At 41.0% G+C, this 10,706-nt stretch overlaps 1 protein-coding gene across 1 annotated transcript in view; it reads right to left on the bottom strand.

The window, feature by feature from the left end:
• Positions 1-216: 216 nt before the first annotated feature.
• The window catches only part of LOC138032781 (uncharacterized), a 45,413-nt gene continuing 34,923 nt past the window's right edge, over positions 217-10,706 (bottom strand). Inside the window, exon 7 of the mRNA XM_068880507.1 lies at positions 217-1,366. Within this exon, the coding sequence (XP_068736608.1) occupies positions 1,026-1,366 (341 nt within the window). The 3' untranslated portion in view covers positions 217-1,025. The remainder of the gene's footprint in view (positions 1,367-10,706) is intronic.

Genomic DNA, 10,706 nt, shown 5'->3' with positions numbered 1-10,706 from the left:
AAATGGGATAGTTTTTACCCCTCTTGGAGTCAATACTGCGCCAAAATGGAGTAACATTTTGAGGTTCAAAATAACTCCTTTTTGGGGGTAACTTTAACCCCTTGTTTTTCAACTCCAAAACTGCGGTTGAAATTACTCCAAAAATGGGTTAAAAATCTTCTGTTGATAATAACTCCTTTCCGAGGGTCATTTCAACTACTCTATTCTATTCTATTCTTAATTCTCAATACCTGTCTGGCTGGCATTTCATTGAAATCGTGAGGAGAATTTACGTACCGATCACTCCTGGGGATCAAAGGGTTAACTTAGAATATTCACATAAGCAGCCTACTATAAGGCTGAAATGCACAAACTTACATGAGAAACAATTTACGGTGATTTAAAATTTATTTTAGACTGAAATAGAAAAATAAGAAAAAAACTTTAAAATGTCACAAGTAGAAGATTAGGCAAAGTAAAGCCACTGCTTTGGCATTGTCTTCATGAACTTATCAGTGCGTGTGACAGAGCGAACAAATAGGCGCTTGTCTGCTTGGATTATAGCGAGAGACATAATTCGGCGGCACTAAGTGGTGGAGTTTATGACTTTTTCGGCCGCAACCGCATCAAAGAAACGTTACGTCTCCTTTGCACAAAGTCCCTATTTATTGAGGACAAAAAGCTCTCCATTAAAATGCTAAAATATAAGACGAGGCCAGAACGGTTGGCTCCATATTAAATTAATTAAATGCTGTCCACAGAGTGCGAGAGCAAGTTGCGGATATAACACGGGATTCCAATCAGTGTCAGGTTCGTCTCCAGAGTGAGCAGGGCTACGGTATGAGTCTAGCACGGTCACAAATAAAACATCACAATATCTACAACCTTGCGAGATGTTCACATTTCATAGTTCTACTTAACACTAGACAAAGGCGCTTACTAAAAAGAGATTTTTGTGGGCACAAAGTGACAATGAAATCAGGAGGCAGCTGTACGTCAAGTTTAAAATGATCCTTCAAAAGAACTCTTCAATTTAACCTGATGAGTTACGTTAAAGTTATGGTCACCCGACCATGTCCAGCTGTATTGTAACAGCACTCATTCTGCTGATTTTTTCCAGCGTTGTAAGATCCACCTCCTCCCCCACATGAATCCCACTTGTTGTCTCCGCTACTTCCCCCAGAATAACCTCCACCACCTCCCGCACCACCTCCATCTCCATAGGCACCACCACCACCTCCAAATCCTCCAATAGCATTGTTGTACCAGGCTCGTCCACCCACTCCTCCTTGAAGAAACCCCTTGCCACCTTCTCCGCCATTTCCCATGCTACCTCCAAACTGCGTTGAACTTCTTCCGCTGGAGTAGAAGCCACCCCCACCACCACCTGAAAATAAAGGGAAATTAAGTAAAATAATGGTAGTTTCAAATACCGTTGTCCCTATTCCCCATATGTCTCGGGCTGTCAAGAGGTGTCAAGGCGGTGTTAACTGGAAAAATTTAGCGTGTGTTAATAAAGGATCATCTTCTACGGGATTATTTCCGGTTCCTGTAGTCTCAATAACACCAAGAATAGAGTACGGGCATCTGTAGCTCTGGCGGCAGATTTTCGATCGTGGGATATCGATGTTGGCGTTATTTCAGAGACGCATCTTTGCAGACAGAAACCGGACAGTATTGTTGTTATTGAAGGGTATACAGTATATCGAAGGGATAGAGATTGGGCCGGAACTGATAAGCGAAAGAAAGGTAGAGTTGCAGTATATGTGCGGGAAAACTTAAAGGTTTTGAATGTTAATCGCGAACGCTCCTTCGAGATGCTGAGTGTGGAATTAGTACTTCTGTCAGGACATCATATTCTGATCACTGGATTGTACCATCCTCCAAGTTTTCAGTATGATGAAGGTGATCTTATTGATACCATCATCGATCGTTGTGATACATTCTTAGTCATGCATCCAAATGGGTTAGTACTCTGTGGAGGTGATCTGAACCGGTTAGATCTGGACTGTCTTTCCACTTCATCTGGCCTTGGATAACTGCCTCACAAACCACTCTGAGCTGTTCAACGACCCCTTACGCTTTCAAGCGCTGATAAAGAATGACCACTGGGGCGTGATACTTCCTCCTGGAAACAAAATTAAACCAATCCGATCTAAATGCTGTTTTAGGGAATTTAGAGAGCATCACAAGATAACATTTACTTCAGAGTTAGAAGATTTTGTTTGAACACCTGTGATCAATGCTCCAGATGTTGAAATAGCAACTAGCGTATTAAATAACGAACTGCACAATCTTATGGATAAGTGTTTCCCTGTGAGGAGAGTTGTGATGTCTTTCCTTGACCCTCCGTGGATTACTCCAGTAGTTAAATATCTGTTAAGGAAGAAGAAAAGAGCTGCTGATAAGGGCCACGTTCGCAAAGTGGAGGACTTGCCATCGGTCTACAAGTTGATTGGTGAAAATCGAGAAAACTGGGGTAGGAATGGAGCACAGGGGAGTTTGCATTGGTGGAGGAGAGTGGATAACATCACCTTAAGGAAAGAGAAATCTCAGCCATATTTAGAAAAGGGATTTCTTGCTGGTCTCAATGATTATTTTGAGGATTTGTGCAATGATGAGAACTACGTCAAACCAGTGCGGTCCAGGAATTTGATGTGATGGTGGCATTATCCAAGATTAAAAAAACCGCTACAGGCCCTGATGGGTTGCCGTTTTGAGCTTGGAGGGACAATTGTACAAGTCTCGCTCCTGTGGTGACTGCTCTGTGGAATAAGTCTCTGTCCTCCTACACATGGCCGACAGCTTGGAAAAAAGCTAACATCAATCTCTTCCCACAGGTAGACACTCCTGTTCAATATTCGAATTTTCGGGGAATTAACGTGACTCCAGTTATAGCACGCTGTTTTGAAAGAACTGTATACCATCATTACAGTAAGAAAGTCTTTGAAGAAAATCTGACTTTCACACAGTATGCGTATAGGGAGGGCTGCAGTTGTACAGACGCCTTGATTCAAATACAGTATAATTACTTAAGGGCACTTGATGATAAGGATTGTCACTATATTAGGCTTTTTGCAGTGGATTTTTCGAAAGCCTTTGATAATGTAAAACACTCGTTTATTGTGGAAAAACTAAAGGCTCTTCATCTCAATCCTTATCTGGTTAACTGGTACTTAAGCTTTCTCATGGATAGGAAACAAAGACTCATATTCAAGGGTGTTATCTACAAATGGCATAATGTGAACAAAGGAACAACCCAGGGTAGTGTCAGTGGGCCCCATCTTTTTAATTTGTTTATGAACGATTTGGCCATTTGGGATAATGACCTTACCAGCATAGTTAAATATGCTGACGACACCACTTTTCCAGTCAACGTATGTAAAAATGAAATAGATCTTTCTCAAGAGGTTGTCAATCAGTTTTTACGTTGGACCCAAGATAATGCCATGGCATGTAATCCTAAAAAATATAATGAACTAATACTCTGTAAGAAGGTTGCTCATGATATAGACCCTGTGAGCAAAATAACGCAAGTTTCTTGTTTAAAGGTGTTACGGGTTACTTTACAAGGTAATCATAGATTTAACGAGCATATTAAGGTTAAGCTGCAGGAGGCCAACAAGTGTCTTAAGTTTATGTGATAAGATGTTTACGGAAAGAGGGATACCGACAACCAGACGTAGATTACGTTTTTAGATCAATTGTTCTACCCAAACTAACGTACGGTCTACACGTATACGCCTCCTTAATACCTGAATTAACGACGGTTCAGAACTTACAGCGCTGCTTTAAACGCAAATGTTTCGTACCGAATTGACATATATGGCGAATTAGAAGAGGTTGATCGCTCGCTATTCAAGAAGATCTCCAGTATGCCCGGTCACCCTCTGTACCCTTCCGTCCCCAAAAGGAAAGAAAGCTCGGCGCCTCAGAGTTCCTAGTAGTCAACTCCCTAGGATTAATACCCAGCGTTTTAAAAATAGTTTTTTTTAACAGGCATTTTTTCAAATATAGAGTAGCTATTTAATGTAATGTCGATAGCCTTGTAATTCTAATTAATTCTCTCGGCTATTTTTTTTTTTTTTAATGTAACTGTTCTTGTTTTTCTTAAAAAAACATTAAAGACCTATTTATTTATTTTATTTGAGAGCACGACTACGAAACTGTTTCCCCCGGAAAATGAAACGTTTATCGGCCAATCCCAATCCCGGTCATGACGTCACAGCATGATGTCCAAACCTCGTCGTCAATTACAACAACAGTTGATTTAGAATACACCTCGTTAATTTTTTTCCACCAACCTTCATGATCCAATTGACCTTGATTGTAGCATTCGCATGCAATCACAATTTTGAAACCGAAATGATGAGTGATTGTTCATTATTAACTTCTTACTAACCGAGCATGCACGAGGGCCGCACTGGGGAATATTGGCCCTCGGTCGTTTTTGTACTGCCACGACCTATTCCCTAGTACGGCTCGAGCTATAGCTCGGTTAATAAGTAGCTTATTATATGGCTTTTTAATTACCTTTTGCTTTGTTTTTGCAAGCCCGTAGTCGACCCGTGGGCATTACGGGAGAATAATGCCCTTCAGTTCAGTCACAATTAGTCAATCAGAGCGCGCGTTATATCGGCTACAAACACAAGCCATATAATAATATATATTATTATATGGCTCTGTCTCACGAGGACTGGGAACTACAAAATTCACGAATTTGATTGGCTAAAATCGATATTGACCGCGGTCTAGATTTTCCTATTTAGACCGGCATCCAGACCGGTAATGTTTTGCGGTGAAAAGATGCAAACTAAAGTGCAAAGATATTGAGTATTTTCTTCTACCAATATTCATTTATGAAAGTGCCAAACAGCATGATGACAAAAGAGAGGATGATGAGCAAACTTTGCCAGACTTAAGTTCAGCTCATCGTCACTCATCGCCGTTTGCAAGCAAAATGTCAGTTAGTACAAACCAGTTACATTAAACGCGTTAAATTGTTCTTGTTTGCCATATAATAAACATCTTATTAACCGAGCCTAGTCAGTCTGTATGAGAGAATCTTGACCTCGGTCGCTTGTACAGACCTCACTGCGTTCGGTCTGTACTCACGACCTCGGTCAAGATTCTCCAATACAGACCTCCTGCTCGGTTAATAAGAGCTAAATAAGAATAAAAAAAATTAAGTCAAGTGATACTAACACAGGGATTCAGCGTGATCCATCAAAATGCAAAGATGCAAGATTACGTTTGAATTCCGAAAGTGATTGTGTGGCTTTTGCCTCATGGCGAATATTATTCCAGAGCATTGCACCACTATACTTAAAGCTGCGTTTTAAGAAATTTTTCTTTGGCCTTGGAAGTGCTAGGTCAGTCTCCAGATTCCTGAGATTATAAATAATGTTAATTTCACTGAGCTTTACATAGGAGTCTCTCAGGTGGGGAACAGATTGATCTTTGAGGATTTTGCACATAATGAAGCCTTCATGTGGAAGTGTCTAGTTTCAAGTGTTTTCCATTTCAAGTTTTTCGACACATCAACAGACCTAATATCATATGAAGAACCCGTAATAACCCTTTCCCCTCGGTTTTGAATCTTTTTGTCGTTTTTCTTTTAATTGTTTACCGGCAAGTATCCCATAAAGGCGAACAGTAATTGAAGTAAGGTAAGAGTATGTGAATAGGTATAAAGTTACAAGGGCACTAAGCGGGGCGAAAGATCTAATTCTGCCTCGTCATCATACGTACTACGAAGTTACGTGAGAAAGGAGTAGCCAACCCGAACAAAGCAGTACAAGCAGTAAAGCAGTAGCCGCCCAAGTGGTCAGTGCATTTGCCGCCTTCGCTCGTGTCGGTCGAAAAAAAACTATGCAAGGTGCAAATCCTCTATTTCAACGTTTTACCGACTTGAATCACCCAGAAACATTGTCCAAGACAGTACCTACGATCGAGGAGCATTATTTCGCAGACTCCAATTCATTTGTCGCGCACGGATGGACGAAACAAGCGAGAACCGTGGAGTTGAGGGCCATACGGGGCCCCCTGAAAAAGGCTTAACCGAAATTTTTGGTGCAATCAGCAACATGAGCTCACTGGCAGGGGCTCACTGCTAGCAAAATCGCTACAACAAGTTGTAAAATTAGTGGAGAGACCTCACCTTCTAGGGGCGTTATTAATTTACCTATTTTCTCCCACACTGCAGCCCCCTTTTTTCCCCCCTCCCCCTTATCAGTGTTGCCAGCAAGACAAAAAAAAAATGTTGAAAACTTAAACAGTCAACATTGAAACGGGAAGAAGGGAGGGGAAGTGTGAGAGAGAGTTACAGGAAACTCAACATTGGACAACTTCTGTGGAAATCTGCAATTGCCCTGAGCGGGATTTGGACCCACGTTCCCCTGATCAACTAGTCGGGTGTGATGACCACTACACTATCAGGACAACCATGCTGGCAACATGGGTGATTGATCACTTGATCTGTGGCATTTACGTATATACCATCTCATATCCAACGTACTCTCATGGAATAATTGTTATATTTATGGGCATACACAGGCCTGAATGGGTATCCAGGGGTAAACGGTTTTTATGAATATTTGTTATAAAAATACACTATAATAAGGGATACACGAAATACCCATGAAACCTCAAGATGGCGGCCAATTCGTGAACTGCATCGAACTGTAAATTATTAAATTTGACCAATAAATAAATTTTAGGGTTACTCCATTTGGGTGCTCCATAGAGTACGCCAAGGAGTAGGGTGTCGCGTTTTGTCCTCTCCCATCCTGGTGAACAACAGGATTCAGGCCAGTAATCTGACTCCTGTACAAGCAAAGAAAGCAGGAGCATTGACCAGCAATCTGGCGCTACTGAGAAGAGAGGTAAGGATTTGTTATCTAAGGGCTCTGATGCCTTAAGTGATTCACAAAACCCCTTGGAGGAGATCGAGGTATCGGCAGGAATTGCCGACACTTTTAAACTCGATGAGAAGAAAGCGCCTGCTGTAAATGAGCAGGTCGCGAAAATCGTGCGAGGGTTAATGAGAATAAAGCTCTCACAAGACGTCTTGACTGACACTCAAAACCGCTACAAGAGACGTTAAAACTGTGATTGCTTAGAAACCACCAAAATCAATCACCTTTTCTGGGACAAACTTAAATCAGAGACACGATCAGCTGATATTAAACTACAGTGAATTCAAGGAACCTCATGAAAGGTGTTATTTCTTTGGTTTATGTCATCCAGGAGCTAGTGCAAGCTCGGGATAAAGTTCCAAACGATGCACTTTTCATCTCTCAAATGGTCGAATTAAAATGACTACTGAAGCCCTTGCACTCACTGGCGCGGCTAAATTTGAGCTTAGCATGCGGCGCCGTGAAGAAATTAAACCAGAGCTGAATGAGGACTACAAAAAATTGTGTTCAAGGTCAGTGCCATTTACTGATTCCTTGTTTGGCAACGATTCCAACCTTTCAAAACTGCTCAAAGACCTCTCTGAGGAAGTAAAGTGAGTAGGAAAATTGGTCGTAATTTTAAAGACGATGCTCGAAAAACACGTGGTAACAAGAGCTAGAGAAATATAAAACCTACAGGGTTTGGTTACAAGCACAGTCAAGACCAACACACCCATTCCCCCAAGCCTTTTAACGCAAACGTTGAGTTTGTGGCACAATAAACACCCTATACAAGTGGGTGATCCCAGAGTCATTTGATTTGACCATGTGGACTCTGAGACTATAGACTCTAAAGCCACAAAGCTCCTTTGCAAAAGTCTAATTGTGGTATCCAAACACTCACAAGGTGAATTTATTTCACCAATTTTTCTCAGATTAAAAAAGAATGGTGTTGACTACTGCATGATTCTAAACCTAAAGGAGCTTAACCAATTTGTTGTGTACAGACACTTTAAAATAGACTCTTTAAAATCAGTCACAGATTTAATGACTCAGGAATGTTTCATGGTATCAGTGGATATCGAAGGTGACTAATACACAGTACCAGTTGCTAACGAGCAAGTTATATCCGTTTACCTGCTTACCTAATGGGTTTGCCTCTGCCCCCAGAATATACACTAAGATTCTTAAGCCAGTCTTTAAGGTGCTTAGACAAAAAAGCTTATTATTATCATCATAAATTGATTATTGCTATCTTCAAGATTATACCTTTAAAGAGTGTGCTGAGAATGTAACACAAACTGTATCTCTGCTTGAAAACGTGGGGCTTTACATCCCGAGGGAAATATCTATACTGATCCCTTCTCAAATATTGACCTACCTGGGTTTTGTATTGAATTCCACTACCATGACTGTGCAGCTCACTCCTGAGAGAATGACAGAACTAAAGCTGGCTTGTGGCAAGTTATTAAAGGAAGACCAGTGCACAATGCAAGACCTGGCAGAAGTAATAGGCCTGATTGTCTTCAGCTTTCAGGGGGTAGAATATGGCCCATTGCACTATTGAAATCTATAACATGACAAAACGTAGGCTCTGGTAGCAAGCAGAGGAAACTTCTCTGCCCTTTGTACTCTATCAGAACAATCTAAGATAGACGTACAATGGTGGTTGTGCAAAGTCTCCCCCTCTTATAAGATCCATAATCTCTCATCGCAACCCTGATATCGTCCTCCAAACAGACGCCTCTTCCCAGGGATGGAGAGGTATAAGAGATGAACAATTGACAGGAGGGAGGTAGGCTAATGAGGAAGCATCACACCGCATTAACTATCTGGAGCGTCTTGCCATTTTATTGGCCATTAAATTCTTGTGCGCTTATTGCTCAAGTTGCCACATTCAAGTACAATGTGACAACTCGACGGCTGTTTGCTATGTCAATAATGTGGGTGAATCTAAGTCTAAAGAGTGCAATGCCCACACAAAATGCGAAAAACCCAAGCAGACGTAGAATCCAGGCAGTTCAATGATTGCATTGGGTGGATGCTTGATCCTAGTATTTAAAAACAATTACACTTAAATTGGGAACCCCAACCATTGATCTATTTGCGACCAAGTCGAACAAATAGTGTTTGCCTTATGTCTCCTACTAGAGACCAGTTCCAGAAGCCTTATTTATAGATGCACTCTCTGTAGATTAGCGTAAATTTTATTTTTATGCATTTCCCCCATTTAGCCTGATAGAAAGATGCATGGGCAACATTCAAGCCTGCAAAGCAGATGGAATCCTTGTGGTAACCTTTTGGCCCAGTCAGATCTGGTATCCCAAGGTGTTGAGATCTCGTATCCCAAGGTGTTGTGCTGGTACCTCCTGACCCTACTAGGAACTCACAAGCTTCAGCCCCTAAGGGGGGAACTGAATCTGCTTACTTGTCACTTATGCGTATCAAAACTGACGATTTTCTAAACACGCTACCATTATTGTCTTGCAGTCCTGGGGACAAGCTTCACGGCAACAGTATGGCGTCTACATCAAGAAATGGCTCCTTTTCTGTTCTGAAAGGAAGATTGATCCAATTCAATCCTCTTTGGGTGCAGCCGTTGACTTCCTGGCAATGCTCTTTGAAAAGGGGGCATTTTTATAGCAGTATTAACACAGCTTTTTGTGCCCTCTCAGCGATTCTTGTTCCTTATGGAACTTCACGCACTAGTGAGCACCCAGACATCAAGAGGTTCATTAAAGGCATGTTTCAGTGTCGACGCCCTTAACCTCGCTACAATAAAACCTGGGATGTGAACATAGTGCTACAGCATATTGTCTCCATGGATGACTCAAACAACTTACCACTCAAAGACCTTAGCATGAAACTAGCCATACTTGTGGCCCTAACTACAGCACAAAGGGGACAGTCAATACATCTAATGGATACTAAGGGTGTGGTTGCTGAGAAGGTAGCATATACATTTATGCTCAGTACAAACATTAAGCAAAGAAGACCCATAAAATCACCATCTGAACGTATTATTAGATTGAAATCAATTCTACTGATAAGAACCTCTGTGTAATAGATACATGTTCAGTTTACTTAAGAAAGCCACGTCCCACAGGAAGCAAAAGCCATATTGATTAAATTCCAAGAATTACTATATACGCACTCAGTGATCTTGGTGTTTTAAGCAATCTGATTGGTTCGCTATCTCGGAGTAATTGAGCATTATTCACTCCCTACGGGGTGAATAATGCTTGATCCAAACAAAACAAAATGGCCGGCGTAAACTCGCCAGCATTTATGAATCGGAAATATTGAATATACAAGATGATGCTGTGCTACAGAAGACAAAGAAGGCTACAAAATTTGGCCTGAAATTTTCAAAGGTAAGAAAAGAGTTCATACTTTTGCCAACCAGTGTTTGACTTCGTTTTTCCAGATAATTATTGCTGAAAATTAAACAATCTTCACGCCAACAATTTGTTTCACTCGGAGTAATTTTCTCTTGTAGGGCTGGTCGCCCACCAAAACAAATTTCTTAGTGAAATCGAGGAATTAAAAAGATGTTTAAGAAAGTTCCACATGGTTGCAAGGAAACAAGACGGGTCATGTGTACAACAAACTATTAAACGCTCACCTCAATTAGAGCCACCATTTCATGTGGATCCTTTGCCAACTGCATTTTCAATTTCCATTTCAAATGAACCTCAAAAACTTTGATCCAACGGTGAAAATGTTTTAACAAGCAGACTTTTGATTTAGATTGCTGATTTAAACTGTGTTAAATGACCATTTTGTTGTCTGTGACGAGGATTTTCACTAAGGTTATTTAGATTTCCCTGT

Source organism: Montipora capricornis, chromosome 14 (genome assembly GCF_036669925.1).
Source record: "Montipora capricornis isolate CH-2021 chromosome 14, ASM3666992v2, whole genome shotgun sequence".
NCBI classification, from domain to species: domain Eukaryota; kingdom Metazoa; phylum Cnidaria; class Anthozoa; order Scleractinia; family Acroporidae; genus Montipora; species Montipora capricornis.
This window is presented reverse-complemented; position numbering and strand designations above follow the sequence as displayed.